Source organism: Mobula birostris, chromosome 5, assembly GCF_030028105.1.
Source record: "Mobula birostris isolate sMobBir1 chromosome 5, sMobBir1.hap1, whole genome shotgun sequence".
In the NCBI taxonomy this organism is placed as follows: Eukaryota; Metazoa; Chordata; class Chondrichthyes; order Myliobatiformes; family Myliobatidae; genus Mobula; species Mobula birostris.
The window spans coordinates 202,111,695-202,128,132 of record NC_092374.1 but is presented as its reverse complement, the minus strand read 5'-3'; the positions used below and the strand labels follow the sequence as shown (position 1 = coordinate 202,128,132).

Below are 16,438 nucleotides of genomic sequence, written 5' to 3'. Positions count from 1 at the left end.
CAGTAGGCTTATAGTAGACATCAGTGGATAAGCTGTCTCCAGAGACAGAGACGGAAAGATCTAGAAAGGGGAGGGAGATGTCGGAAATGGACCAGGTAAACTTGAGGGCAGGGTAAAAGTTGGAGGCAAAGTTAATAAAGTCAACGAGTTCTGCATGCGTGCAGGAAGCAGCGCCAATGCAGTCGTCGATGTAGCGAAGGAAAAGTGAGGGACAGATACCAGAATAGGCACGGAACATAGATTGTTCCACAAACCCAACAAAAAGGCAGGCATAGCTAGGACCCATACGGGTGCCCATAGCTACACCTTTAGTTTGGAGGAAGTGGGAGGAGCCAAAGGAGAAATTATTAAGAGTAAGGACTAATTCCGCTAGACGGAGCAGAGTGGTGGTAGAGGGGAACTGATTAGGTCTGGAATCCAAAAAGCGTAGAGCTTTGAGACCTTCCTGATGGGGGATGGAAGTATATAAGGACTGGATATCCATGGTGAAAATAAAGCAGTGAGGGCCAGGGAACTTAAAATCATCGAAAAGTTTAAGAGCGTGATAAGTGTCACGAACATAGGTCGGAAGGGATTGAACAAGGGGTGATAAAACAGTGTCGAGGTATGCAGAAATGAGTTCGGTGGGGCAGGAGCAAACTGAGACAATAGGTCGGCCAGGACAGGCAGGTTTGTGGATCTTGGGTAGGAGGTAGAAACGGGAAGTGCGGGGTGTGGGAACTATAAGGTTGGTAGCAGTGGATGGGAGAGCCCCTGAGCGGATAAAGTTGGTGATGGTGTGGGAGACAATGGCCTGGTGCTCCTTAGTGGGGTCACGATCGAGGGGTAAATAAGAGGAGGTATCCGCGAGTTGTCGCTGTGCCTCGGCAAGGTAGAGGTCAGTACGCCAGACTACAACAGCACCCCCCTTATCGGCAGGTTTAATAATAAGGTTAGGATTAGTGCGGAGGGAGTGGGGAGCTGAGCGTTCGGAAGGAGTGAGGTTGGAATGGGGACAAGGTGCGGTGAAGTCGAGATGGTTGATGTCGCATCGGCAATTAGCGATAAAGAGATCCAGAGCAGGCAGAAGACCAGAGCGGGGTGTCCATGAAGAAGAGGAGGGTTGAAGACGGGAGAAGGGGTCATCGGTGGGGGTGGAAGAGTCCTTGCCGAAGAAGTAGGCTCGGAGACGGAGACGGTGGAAGAAAAGTTCCGCATCGTGGCGAACACGGAACTCGCTGAGGTGTGGGCGAAGGGGGACAAAGGTGAGGCCCTTACTGAGGACCGAGCGTTCTGCCTCCGACAGTTGAAGGTCGGAGGGGATGGTAAAGACCCGGCACGGATGAGAGCTGGGATCAGAGGGGGGAGGGGGGAGGCTGGGGGTGTCAATGGAGAGGGGATGGTTGGGGTGAGAGGAAGATGGAGCCTCTGAGGGCCCAGGAGCTGACGATGGGATCTGAGGGAGACAGGATTGCAGGGTATTGGTGGGGGAAGGGGAGATGGGAGTCACAATAGCAGCACATAAAGACCTGGCCTGGAGTTCAAGGCTGGCGTCGCAGTTGGTGATTGCGCAATCGCTGTGAAGGTGTCCATGGCCGTTGCTGGAGTCCGGGTTTTGAATATGCCCTGAGGTGTTGGAGCCGCCGAGATCAATGGCAGAGGCAATCTGAAGTTCATGCCTGCTAGCGTCGGGGCCGGCAGGCTCTGGGGTCCGTAGGATGTAGGATCTTGCGATCTTTGCCTAACATGACAAAGTCAAAGAAACGGCGATTGCAGGCGTGAATCCGACGGAGGATGAAATAACGGGTAGGACCATTACAGACGGCGAAGAAAGTGTCCCGAAGGTGTGGAAGGGTCTGGGATAGGGACACCAAGTACCTCCTCATGGCGGAGAGAGTCGCCTTCAGAGCTTGACGGGAGAAGCGGCGAGAGGCAGAGTCAATAAAATGTGAGTACCTGGGATCCTCAGAAGGTCCAAATTGAGAGGCTTGGAAACGAATCCTAAAGCCAACTGGAGTAAGTTGGCGACGGAGGCACGTTCCAAGAAAGGATATATGGCTGTGATAGCGAGTCTGAGTCAAAGTGTGGTCGAAAAGTTGAAGAGCCGAAGAAATTACAGATGGGGAGCAGTGAGAGATGGTTTCACTGAACTCCCGTCGAAGAGGGGATCTAAACTTCTTCGGTGTAGGCATCCACTGAATTTGGTGGGACAACAACTTAGAGGTCATGGGTGAAAGGTGAAATGTTGAAGGGGAACATGCGGGGAAACTTCTTCCCTCTTCATGGGTGGTGAGAGTGTGAAAGGAGCTGCCAGCACCAGTAATGCATGCAAGCTCAATTCCGATGCCTCAGTGAAGCTTGGGTAGGTACGTGGGTGGATGAGAGGGGCATGGAGGGCTATGGTCCTGCGGCAGGGTGATGGGACTAGGTGGCTTAAATGGTTCAGCACATATTAGATGGGCCAAAAGGCCTGTTTCTGTGCTGTAGTTTTTATAGCTCTGACTCTAACTCTGGTTGCCCTGTGCAAGTTACAGCACAGCAAGAGTTAAGATAATTTTTTTAAAATAGCAGAATAAACATTATTATTAAAAATTACAATGGATTCTGTTACAAGGGAATATTACCCCTCAACCATCAGGCTCTTGAATCAAAGGGGACAGCTTCACTTAACTTCAGTTGCCCAATCTTTGAAATAATCCCACAACATATGGACTCACTTTCAAGGACTTTTCATCTCATGTTCTCAATATTTATTGTTTAGTTATTTATTATTGCTATTTCTTTATTTTTGTATTTGCATTTTTTTTGTCTTTTGCCAACTGGTTGAATGCCCAAGTTGGTTCAGTCTCTCATTGATTCTATTATGGTTATCACTCTGTTATGGATTTATTGAGTATGCCCAAGAAAACGAATCTCAGGGTTGTATATGGTGAAATATATTTACATTGCAAGTAAACTTACTTTAAACTTTGAATTTGGCCATTGATTAATCAGAGCAGTTGCTTTATGTGGGGTCAATTCTTAAAGAACAAAAACTGATTGCAAAAACAGCAGCATAACTAAAACCCTACATTTAGTTATGACAGTATGTCGCTTAATTGGACAGGAGACTGTTGCTGAACAGATTCTAACTCGTGTCACTCATGTGTACTTGTGTGGCTTTTGCGCTGTGCTTGGTCAGCACAGTTTTTAAATAGTGTCAGTTGTGTCTGCTTGTGTTATGTTATCCAATCGGGCCGATGGTCACCAACTGAAAAAGAGGTGATTTTTGATCATTTTATTTTTCATGTACAAGAATAAACCGTGCTATACCATTTCATTCTTACACTCAGAGACAATGCGTTAAGTAGTCTTCTATTACATTCTGTAGAGCAATATGGTTTTGATGATGCCCAGGTCAGGATAATTCACACTCAACCACAGCACAGCAGGGGACCAGAGCCACCTGGCATACGCAGGAAGATGCAAATGAAGGATTCTCGGGTGACATTTACTATCGGTCAGTTACTCTACAAATTCTGAAGTATTACTGGTGTAATACTTCTGAAGTAATACTCTGAAGTATTAATACTCTGAAGTGTAATACTCTGAAGCATTAACGTGCAAATTCCACTGGCTATTAATACCAGTAATACTGTAGTGTGATTGGTAATTGATTATACGAATAAGAATTCTGAACATACACCAGGTTACCAATTGGTCGATATCAGTACCCATCCAGCCAATTTCTGCATAAAAACAACATTTCGTTGTTCAAACCTCAGAACTGTTCAATGACACCCTTGTCCTTGTCCGTTCTCCTTGTCCACAAGTAAATAAAATTCAAAGCAGATTTATCATCAAAGTACATTTGTCACCATATACAACCCTGAGATTCGTTTTCTTGCGGGCATTCACAGTAAATATCAATGAAAAACTGCACACAACAGCCAGACAAACAAACAATGTGTAAACTGTGCAACAGAAAAAGAAAAGGAAAGAATAATAATGATAAATAGCAATAAATATCAAGAACATCAGTTGTTGATTCCTTAAAAGTAAATCCATAGGCTGCGGAATCAGTTCAGTATTGGTGTGAGTAAAGTTATACCCTCTGGTTCAAGAGCCTGATGGTTGAGGGGTGATAATGATGCTGGCGTGGGACTTCAGGCCTCTGTACTTCCTTCCCGCTGGCAACAGTGAGAAGAGAGCGTGGCCTGGATGCTGCTTTCCCACGCCAGCATTCCTTGCATACGTGCTCAGTGGTGGGGAAGGCTTTACCTGCGATGGGTCGGGCTGCGTCCACCATTTTTGTAAAGTATGACTGAGGAACGAGGGTGAGTTTTCAGAGTCCAGTTCATCGGTGGACAACAGCCCCTTTTTAGGAAGGATGTGTGGGGGGGTGTTTTGAAGGGGGTCTAAACGAGGCTTACCAGGACGCTGCCCGGATTGGAGGGGATGTGCGAGGAGGAGGAATTGGACAAACTTGGGTTGCTTTCTCTGGAGCTAAGGTGGAGACCTGATAGAGCAGGGGCTCCCAACCTGGGGTCCACAGCCCCCTCAGTTAACGGTAGGGGTCCATGGCATAAGAAAGGCTGAGAAGCCCTCGGATAGAGGCTCCCAAGCAAGGCACAGATAGACAGCTGTCCTCTCTCCCCACTGTTGAAATGTCTGATTCCAGAGGGCACACATTTAACGTGATAGGGAGAAAGTTTAAAGGAGATGTGCAGGACAAGTTATTTTTGTTTTTATACACACACAAAGCCTGGACTGCACTGCCAGGAATGCTGGTGGAGGCAAACATGCGACAGAAACACAGCAACTCTTGTGGGCTGCACCAGCACACCTAGATGTGTTGGCTATTGGTGCCAACAACGCACTTCACTGTATGTTTCAGCGTACATGTGACAAAAAAGCTAACCATTAATCTTTAATATGAGAGGGGCATTTAGGAGGATCCTCAAAAGGCCCATGTAAGTGCAGAGAAATGAAGGGATATGGGCAGAAGGGAGCCATCTAATTGTCAAATTAACACCATAAGACATAGGAGCAGAATTAGGCCATTTGGCCCATCGAGTCTGCTCCACCATTCCATCTTGGCTAATTTATTATCCCTCTCAATCACATTCTCCTACCTTCTCCCCATAACCTTTGACATCCTTACTAACCAAGAAACGATCAACCTTCCCTTTAAATGTACCCAGTGCCTTGCTTCCACAGCCATCTGTGACAATTAATTCCACACATTCACCACCCTCTGGGTGAATTCCTCCTAATCTTTGTTCTAAAGGGAAGTTCTTGTACTCTGAGGCTGTGTCCTCTGGTCCAAGACTCTCTCACTACAGGAAACATCCTTTCCACGTCCACCGTATCTAGGCCTTTCAATATTCAATCAGTTTCAATGAGAACCCCCTCATTCTTCTAAACTCCAGTGAGGACAGGCCCAGAGCCATCAAACACTTCTCATACTTTAACCCTTCACTCCCGGGGTCATTCTTGTGAAATTCCTCTGGATCCTCTCCAGTGCCGATAAATCCTTTCTCAGATAAGGGGCCCCAAACTGCTCACCGTGTTAATAGTTTACTTATAGTTTAATTAGTTTGCACAACATCATGAGCTGAAAGGCCGGTTCTGTATCAGGCAGCTGTGTTTGGATGATCATAAACAGTTGGAAACACTGAAAAATAAACACATCTTCATTTATCCACACTGCAAGCATCCGCTGTGTGTAAACATTGCAACACAACAGCAGCATCCATTATCAAGGACCCCCATCATCCATAGACAACGGCTCCTGGCTCACCCGCTAAGATGCCTTGGTCACGTTATCGACTTCATCTGTCCACAGATCTGCCCAGGGGATCAAAAGTGGGAATTGGTGAGCAGTTTCGAGCTCGTAATTGTCAACATCACTGAAGATCTGTTCTGGGTCCAACGTGCTGACGTAATTACAGAGAAGGCACGACAGCGGCTACATTTCAGACGTGGGATGACACCAAAGACTCTGGTAGATTTTTACAGACGCATCCTGGACAGCATCCTAACTGGTTGCGTCACTGTGTCGTATGGAGGGGCATCTACACAGGGTCAGGAAATGCTGCAGGAACTTGCCAGCTCAGCCCAGCTCCATCAAAGGCACTAGACCCACCAGCGTTGAGCACATCTTCAAGGATACGTCAGAAAGGCACATCCATCATCAAGGTCCCCTGTCACCCAGGATGTGCCCTTTTCTCATTGCTACCATCAAAGACATGGTACAGGAGCCTGAAGACACACAGTCAATGTTTCATGAACAGCTTCTTCACCATTATCAGATTTCTGAAAGGGCTGTACACCACCTCAATTTTTTTTTCTTTTTTTCTCATTTTTAACTATTTATTTAATTTAATTTTTAAATAATATTTCATATTCTGAGTTTTTAATATTATTATGTATTGCAATGTACTACTGCCACAAAACAACAAATTTAACGACATTTTATAAGTGAGAATGGTTCCAGTGTTCTGTGCTTTGTGTGGGATGTCAGAAGTCTGGGACACCTCCAGTATCCCAGATAACCACACCTGTACCAGGTGCACTGACCTGCTGCTTCCGAGAGAACAGATTAAGGAACTGGAGCTACAGCTCGATGACCTTCGACTCATAGGGGAGAATGAGGAGATGATAGACAGGAGCTGCAGGGAGGTAGTTACTGGGTGGCTGTCAGGAGAAAGAGGGGAAATGCACAGCCAGTGCGGAGTACAGTTGTAGCCGTTTCCCCTCAATAATATGTATACAACTTTAGATAATATTGAGGGGGACAAACTACCAGAGGGGAGCCACAGTGACCGGATCTCTGGCACTGGGCCTACTGACGTGGCTCAGAAGAGAAGAGAGGTGAAGATGACTACAGTGTTGATAGGTTCTGTAGTCTGAAGAACAGAGACAAGATTCGGTGGGCGTGATAGAGAGACCCTGTTGTCCCCCTGGCGCCAGAATCAGGGATGTCTCGCATCGGGTCCATGGCATTCCCAAGGCACACTGGCACCAGTGATATAGGTGGACAAAGTGAGGAGGTCTGAAGAGAGGTTTTACGCAGCCAGGTGAAAAGCTGAGAAACAAGACCCCCAGGGAAGGAAAAAAATCTCTGGATTGCTGCCGGTGCCATATGCCAGTGAAGGTAAGAATAGGGTGATCTGGCAGGTGAATGCGTGGCTGAGCAACTGGTGCAGGGGGCAGGAGTTCAGATTTATGGATTATTGGGGAAGGTATAACCTGTACCAAAGGAGAGGTTACACCTGAACCCAACGGGGTACAATATCCTTGCAGGCAGGCTGGCTGGCTGTCTAGAGATGTTCAGGCGGTTTAAACTAATTTGGCAGGGGGATGGGAACCAGAGTAATAGTGCTAAAGATAAGGTAGTTGGTTGACAAACAGACACAATCTGTACTGAGACTTCTAGTACGGAGAGGCTGACGATCGGTCAACAGGATGAGTTGCAACGTAAAAATGTGGACAAAATTGAAAAGGGTGAATAGAGGACTGGAGGTGTTATATTTGAATTGCACAGTACATGGGATAAGGTTGTTTAACTTACAGCATAGTACAGATTGGTAAGCAGGATGTTGCAGGCATCACTGAATCATGGTTAAAAGATTATAGCTTAGAGCTTAATGTCCAAGAATACACATATATTGAAAGGAAGGCAGAGGGGGTGGCATGGCTTTGTAGGTAAAAAATGAAATTAAATCATTAGAAAGAGGTGAAACAGGGTCAGAAGGTGTTGAATCATCATACAGGTAAGGAACTGCAAGGATAAAAAGACCATGGTGGGTGTTATATACAGACAATAGCAAGGATGTTGTCTACAAGTTACAATGGGAGCTAGAAAATGCATGCCAAAAGGGCAATGTTACAATAGTCATGGGGGATTTCAATATGCAGGTAGAGTGGGAAAATCAGGTTGGAGCAGGAGGGGGGGAATTTATAGAATGTCTACAAGGTGGCATTTTAGAGCAGCTCATGGTTGATCCCACTAGAGGATCAGCTTTCCTGGACTGGCAGTTGACTAGAGAGCTTAAGAGAAAAGAGCTCTTAGGGGCAGGTGATCGAATCCACCCTGAAATTTGAGAAAGAGAAGCTAAAGTCAGATATATCAGTATTACGGTGAAGTTACAGGAGGCATGAGAGGAGTTGGCCAGAATTGATTGGAAAAGAAAATTGGCAGGAATGATGACAGAGCAGCAATGGCTGGAATTTCTGGAAGCAACTCAGAAGGCACAGGTTATATACATCCCAAGGAGGAAGAAGTAATCTAAAAGCGAGATGATACAACCATGGTAACAAGGGAAGTCAAAGCCAACATAAAAGCCAAAGAGAGGGCAAATAACAGAGCAAAAATTAATGGGAAGTTAAGAGGATAAGTAAGCTTTTAAATACCAACAGAAGGCAACTAAAAGTCATTAAGAAGGTAAAGATGGAACACAACAGTAAGCTAGCCAATAATGTTGAAGAGGATACCAAAAGTTTCTTCAGATATATAAAGTGTAAAAGAGAGGTAAGAGTTGATATCGGACTGCAGGGAAACAAAGTTGGAGAGGTAATGAATTTAAAAACGCAAACACGAGGAATTCTGTAGATGCTGGAAATTCAAGCCACACACATCCAAGTTGCTGGTGAACGCAGCAGGCCAGGCAGCATCTCTAGGAAGAGGTCCTGACGAAGGGTCTCGGCCCAAAACGTCAACTGTACCTCTTCCTAGAGATGCTACCTGGCCTGCTGCGTTCACCAGCAACTTTGATGTGTGTTGCTTGGAGAGGTAGTAAAGGGGAGGACAAGGAAGTAGCAGATGAACTGAATAAGTATGTTGCATCAGTCTTCACTGTGGAAGACTCTAGCAGCATGGTGAATGTTCCAGCTGTCAGGATCATGATATGTGTGAAACTGAAAGATCTGAAGTTAGATAAGTCACCTGGACCAGATGGTGTACACCACAGGGTTCTGAAAGAGGTGTCTGAAGAGATTGTGGAGGCATTATTAATGACCTTTCAGGAACTGCTAGATTCTGGAATGGTTCAAAAGGTTAGAAAATTGCAAATGCCACTCCACCCTTCAAGAAGGGAGCGAAGCAGAAGAAAGGAAGTTGTAGGCCAGTTAGTCTGACCTCAGTGGTTGGGAAGATGTTGCAGTCAATTATTAAGGACGTGGTTCTGGGGTACTTGGAAGTCAAAATCAACATGGTTTTCTCAAGGGAAAATTGTGCCTGATGAATCTGTTGGAATTCTTTGGAGAAATAGTAAGCAGGATACACAAAGGAGATTTTCCGAAGGCCTTTAACAAGGTGCCACACAAGGTTGCTTATCTGAGGTACTACAGGGAAGATTCTAGCGTGGATAGAGCAGTGTCTGACTGGCAGGATGCAAAGAGTGGGAATCAGTGGAACCTTTTCTCGCTGGCTACCAGTGACTAGCGGTGTTTCACAGAAGTCAGTGTTGGTACCCATTCTTCTTACGTTCTATGTCAATGATTTTGATGATAGAATTGATCGCTTTGTTGCCAAGTTTACGGACAATCTGAGGATAGGTGGACACGCAGGCAGTTTTGAGGAAATGGGGAGGCTACAGAAGGAGTTAGACAGATTAGGAAAATGGGCAAAGAAGTGGCAGATGGAATACAGTGTCAGGAAGTGTACGGTCATGCACTTTGGTAGAAGAAATGAAAGGGCTGACTATTTTCTAAATGAGGAGAAAATTACAAAAATCTGAGGCACAAAGGGATTTGGGAGTCCTTGTGCAGGATTCCCTAGAGGTTAACTTGCAAGGTGAGCCCATGGTGAGGAAGGCAAAGAACAAGCGGTGGCCTAACTGAAACCTATTGAATGGTAAAGGACCTTCATGGAGAGGATGTTTCCTATGGTGGGAGGGTGTAAGAAGAAATGGTACAGCCTCAAAATAGAGGGGCATCCTTTTAGAACAGAGATGAGGAGGAAATTCTTTAGACAGAGAATGGTGAATCTGTGGAATTCTTTGCCACAGGCAGCTATAGAGACTGTCTTTATATTTAAGGCAGAGGCTGATAGATTTTTGATTGGTCGGCACAAAGCGGGGGCAGGGGGAAGAGGCAGGAGATTGGAGCAGAGAGGAAATATAGAACAGTCATGGTAAACTGGTGGAGCAGACTTGATGGGCCAAATGGCCTAATTCTGCTTCTATATCATATGCTCTTATATGCCAGTGATACGAAACCTGATTCTGAATTCTCCAAAAAATCCTCTCTCTTGAAAGAAAGATCTGATGAATCCAATTCACAGGACCAGTTTTCCCACAATGCACAGCTTGTCAGTCCGTTCTCTTTAGTAGAGAATAAATATTCAGCAGTGGGTCAAACCAGCTTGTGCCCCATCCCATCAGCTTCAGGTACTTTTCGGTTAACATTGGGCCAGAAATGTTTTTATTTTATTTAGAGATATAGCAGGTTAACAGGCCCTTCTGGCCCAATGAGTCCATGCTTCCTAATTGCTTTCATGTGACCAATTAACCTACTAACCACTTTTCAAGACCCCTGTGGAACACCACTAGTCACCATCAGCCGGCCAGGAAAGGCTCCCTTTATTCCCACTCTTTGCCTCCTGCCAGTCAGACACTGCTTTATCCATGCTAGAATCTTCCCTGTAATACCACGGGCTCGTAGCGTGTTAAGCAGTCTCACGTGTGGCACCTTGTCAAATGTCTTCTGAAGTTCTAAGAACGCAACATCAATCAGTTCTCCTTTGTCTATCCTGCTTGTTATATCTTCAAAGAATTCCTACAGATTTGTCAGCCAAGATTTTCCCTTGAGGAAACCATGCTGACTACGGCCTATTTTATTATGTGCCTCCAAGATCCCTGCGGCCTCATCCTTAATAATTGACTCCAACATCTTCTCAACCACTGAGGTCAGACTAACTGAGCTATACTAGAGGTATAGAATATAAGAGCAGGGATGTGATGTTGAGGCTCCATAAAGCACTTGTGAGACCACACTTGGAGTACTGTGTGCAGTTTTGGGTTCCTTATTTTAGAAAGGATGTACTGACATTGGAAAGAGTTCAGAGAAGATTCATGAGAATGTTTCCAGGAATGAAAGGGTTCCCGTATGAAGAATGTCTGGCAGCACTTGGGCTGTATTCCCTGGAGTTCAGGAGAATGAGGGGGGATCTCATAGAAACATTCCAAATATTAAAAGGCCTGAACAGATTAGATATGGCAAAGTTATTTCCCATGGTAGGGGATTCTAGGACAAGAGGGCATGACTTCAGGATTGAAGGACGTCCATTTAGAACTGAGATGCGGAGAAATTACTTTAGTGAGATGGTGGTAAATCTTGGAAATTGCTGCCATGAGCAGCTGTGGAAGCCAAGTCATTGGGTGCATTTAAGGCAGCGATCGATAGGTTCTTGATTAGCCAGGGCATCAAAGGGTATGCGGTGAGGGTAGGGGAGTGGGAATAACTGGAAGAATTGGATCAGCCCATGATTGAATGGCGGAGCAGACTCGATGGGCTGAATGGCCTACTTCTGCTCCTATACCTTATGGTCTTATGGTCTATCGTTTCCTTTCTTTTGTCTTTCTCCCTTCTTGAAAAGTGGAGTGCAACGTTGGCATTCATTGCAAGCGGACTAGAATATAAAAGCAAGGATGTAACATTGAGAATTTATTTATCACTGGTGGGGCCTCACGTGGAGTATTGTGAGCAGTTTTGGGCCCCGTATCTCAGAAAGGATGTGCTGAAACTGGAGAGGGTTCAAAGGAGGTTCGAGAAAATGATTCCAGGATTAAATGGCCTGTCAGATGAAGAGCATTAGATGGCTCTGGGCCTGTATTTACTGGAATTTAGAAGAACGATAGGTGACCTAATTGAAATCTATCAAATGGTGAAAGACCATGATAGAGTGGATGTGGAGAGGATGTTTCCTGTGGTGGGAGAGTCTAAGAACAGATGACAGAGCCTCAGAATACAGGCGTCATTTTAGAATGGAGAAGAGGAGGAATTTCTTCAGCCAGAGGCTGGTGAATCTTGCCACAGGCAGCTGTGGAGGCCAAGTCTTTATGTATATTGAAGGTGGAGGTTCATGACTGGTCAGGGCATGAAGGGATACGGGGAGGCAGCAAGGGATTGGGGCTGAGGGGAAAATTGGATCAGCCATGATGAAATGGCGGAGCAGACTCAATGGGCCAAATGGCCTTATTCTGCTCCTATATCTAATGGTCTAACCCATATGTTTTTAGAATGTGGGAAGAAACTGGAGCATCCAAAGGAAGCCCATGCAGTCACAAGGAGAACGTATGAATTCCTTAGAGACAGCCGCGGGAATTGAACCTGCATTACCGGCACTGTAATAGCACTAAGGCCTCACTACCGTGCCGTGTTCACAAACAATCTGGTTCTCTTCACTTCATTGTTTCCTCTTTCTTCATGAGACTTTTGATACTTTTTTGCTGATTATCAGCTCAAAGGGTTAGAGATTTTTTTTTAAAAAAAAGATTACCTTTATGTGTCACACATACATTAAAACACACAGTGAAATGTGTAATTTGCTTCAATGATGAACACAGGCTTCTGACATCAATATAGCGTGCCAAAACCTCACTAGACCTAACCCGTGCACCTTTGGAATGCGGAAAGACACCCACATGGTCACGGGGAGAACCTGATCTGGATGGACCATTCCCCATTATAGCAAATTTGTGGAGAACATAAACTGGCTGATTTTCATCCACCATCCTTCCCCAGGGCTGCAGGGCCCAATTTCATGCCCTTAAGTTCACCAGTTGCCTGGCACGGACTTAGCACACGCTGACTTCGTCAACGCGGCAGTTACCTCCACAATTCTCCCTCGATGGATGTGAGAACTCACCTGGGGTCTCGGACACAGAACACAGCTCTGGGTCGTTGGTGCTGCTGCTGCGACTGAGGTGGCCTAGTCCATTTGGTTCTGGGAGGAGAGAAATCAGGGACACAGAATATAGGACAGGATCAGGATCAGGTACATTATCAATGATTTATGCTGTGAAATCTGAAACGCGAGAAAATCAGCAGGAGCTGCAAACCCAAAGCATCAACCTGCACCAGGACCACGGATCTCCATACTCCTATCCAAACTTCTCTTTAAGCTTTGAAATCGAACTCGCATGTACTGCTTGTACTGGCAGCTTATTCCATGCTCTCACGACCCTCTGAGTGAAGAGGTTTCCCCACATGCTCCCCTTAAACTTTTGACCTATTATCCTTAACCCATGACCTCTGGTTGTGGTCCTCCCAAACCTTAGTTGAAAAAGCCTGCCGGCATTAACTTTGTATACCTTTATCAAATCTCTTAATCTTCCACGTTTAAGGAAGAAAGTCCTAACCTATTCAATCTTTCCTTCTCACTCAGGTCTTCCAGACCCGGCAACACACTTGTAAATTTTCTCGGTACTCTTTCAACCTTATTTACACCTTCCCTGTTGGTAGGTGACCAAAACTGTACACAATCCTCCAAATTAGGCCTCACCAACATCTTATACAACTTCAACATACCATCCCATCTCCTGTACTCAATACATTGATATATGAAAGCCAATTGTCAAAGGCTTTCTTTACGACCTTACATAGCTGTGACAGCACTTTCAATGAATTATGGACCTGTATTTCCAGATTCCTTTGTTCTACTGCACTACTCAATACCCTACAGTTCACTATGTAAGACCTACTCTGGTTGGTCCTACTGAAGGTGAACATCTCACACTTGTCTGTGTTAAATTCCATCTGCCATTTTCAGCCCATTTTTCCAGATCCCTCTGCAAGCCATGGTAGCCTTCCACAATACCTCCAGTCTTGGTGTCATCCACAAATCTGATGATCCGGTTAGTCAATTATTATCCAGATCAATGATACAGGTGACAAACAACAAAGGGCCCAGCACCAATCCCTGCGGCACACCACTAGTCACGGGCTCCAGTCAGAGAGGCAACCATCTACTACCACTCTCTGGCTTCAATTTTTGTCAAATTTACTATCTCATCTTGAATGCTGAGTAACTGAACCTTTTTGACCAACCTTCCATCCAGGACCTTGACGAATGCCTTGCTGAAATCCCTGTAGACAACATCCACTGCCTTGCCTTCATGCACTTTGCTGGTAACATCTTCAGAAAACTCTATAAGTTTGGTTAGACATGCCCTAACATGCACGAAGCCATGCTGACAATCCCTAATAAGTCCATCTCTATCCAAATACTTATATATCTGGTCCCTCAGAATACCTTCCAATAACTTTCCCATTACTGATGTCAGACTCACTCACCTATAGCTTTCTGGTTCTATTTACAGCCTTCCTTAAGCAGCAGAACAACATAGACTATCCTCCAATCCTCTGGTACCTCTCCTGTTGCTACAGATGATTAAAATATCTCTGCTAGGGCCCCGGCAATTTCTGCACTTGCCTCCCAGAGGGTCCAAGAGAGCACCTTGTCAGGTCCTGGGAAATTACCCACACTGACTTGCCTAAAGACAGCAATCCTCCTCTGTAATGTGTACAGAGTCCGTGAAGTTGATGCTGCTTTGCCTCACTTCTATAGTCTCTGTGCCCACTTCCTGAGTAAATACAGATGCAAAAAATTCATTTAAGATCTCTGCAGTCTCTTTTGGGTCTACACATAGATTACCAATCTGATCTTCCAGAGGACCAATCTCAATCCTTTTGCTCATAACATATCAAAACATTCTCCTTTGCCTTGTCTGCTAGGGCAACCTCATGCCTTCTTTTAGCCCTCATGATCTCTTTTTTAAGTGTTCTCTTGCATTTCTTATACTCTATAAGCACCTCAATTGCACCTGCCTGCCTGTACCTTCTATGCACCTCCTTTTATTATTTAACCAGGGGCTCAATATCTCTTAAAAACCAAGGTTCTCTACACCTGTCATCATTACCTTTTATTCTGACAGGCACATACAAACTTTGTACTCCCAAAATTTCACTTTTGAAGGCCTCCCACTTACCAAGTACACCTTTGACAGAAAACAGCCTGTCCCATTCCACATTTGCCAGACCATTTCCGATGATCAGTTAACTCAGTTAAACAGTTAACTGATTAATCCATCGGTATTTGTAGTGTATGTACATCTACGAGAATACGCAGTGGATTTCAGTTAATTGGACACATTGGGACCAGTACATTTTGGCCCAATTAAGTGGCTGCCCCAATTAGCTGTAATTTCATGGAAACAGTTCAAAAGGTGAAACAAAGACAAACTGAGTGACAAATTATGTATTTAAATGAAATACAGAACAGATTAGAACACTACAGTACTATCAAACTCTGTATTAGTTCCAAATAGTTATCAACAGTAGAATCAACCCAGTGTACGCAATAAGTAAAATCAGCGCAGAGACCTCGTGTAGGAAACGGACTGCCTTCAGACAATGCTATGGGTGATTGATACTATACAGTGCTATTGATAACTGCATCCTCCAAGTTTTCACTTTCAAGATGACGAGACCTTGAAATTCTTCACAGTTCCCAACTTGTTGAAGTAGTGAAATCTTTTCATTTTCGTTCCCAGCTGTTTCTGGCACGTCCAAGTCTGAGTGCTTGAAACCGCAGATTTGAAATAGCCTTACTGCATATTTCTCACCAAAAATCATTGACAATAACCACTGTTCTTTGAACACAAACACACACAACTGACGCTATTTAAAAACTGTCCTCTCTAAGCACAGTGTAGTGTCAAACTGCCACATACGTGCCTGTTTGGCAAGTCCCCTACCCCACACAAAGTGGCATAGACTCCCAAAGAAACAAATAGAATCCTGCAAATTTTATCAATCACTTTTGCATTCTTTAAGAGTTCTCCCAAGAAAGTGGCAGCCACAATTAACTAATGGGCTAATTAACTAGAATCTACTGTACATAAATAGGAGACGGCAAGGTAGCGTAGTGGTTAGCAAAATGCTTTACAGTACCGAGGACCCGGTTCAATGTCCAGTGCTGCACGTTGACCCCATGGGTTTCCTCCGAATGCCCTGGTTTCCTCTCACAGTCCAAAGATGTACGGTCAATCTAAATTGTCCAGTGACTGGGCTGAGATTAAAATGGGGGGGGGGTTGTTATTGGGTTACTGGGGGGGTGTTATTGGGTAGTGCAACTCAAAGGCCCGTGCTGTACGTTGGTCAATACATACAGTGTATATTGTAGGTAACTGGGGGAGAGTGACGAGAGTGGGTAAGAGGGTGTGTGTACGTGGAGAGGGGAAGGGTGGGGGTTGTGGAGATGGGGTGTATGTGTGTGTGTGTGTGTGTGTGTGTGTGTGTGTGTGTGTGTGTGGTGTGAGGGGATCCAGGAGTGCCCCTATTAACTGATTGAAGAGAGATAGAGAGAGACATTCATCATTGATGGGTTGTTTGTAAAGGACAGAGAGACAGAGTTATTTACCACCGATATGTTGCTTTTGAAAAGAGAGAGAGAGACCAAGATTAACGGTTG

At 45.0% G+C, this 16,438-nt stretch overlaps 1 protein-coding gene across 3 annotated transcripts in view; it reads right to left on the bottom strand.

The window, feature by feature from the left end:
* Positions 1–16,438, bottom strand: part of tmem268 (transmembrane protein 268) — an 81,985-nt gene that overhangs the window by 49,647 nt on the left and 15,900 nt on the right. For all 3 annotated transcript variants that reach the window (XM_072259341.1, XM_072259339.1, XM_072259340.1), the window contains one exon: positions 12,833–12,910. In XM_072259341.1, the coding sequence (XP_072115442.1) occupies positions 12,833–12,910 (78 nt within the window). The remainder of the gene's footprint in view (positions 1–12,832; positions 12,911–16,438) is intronic.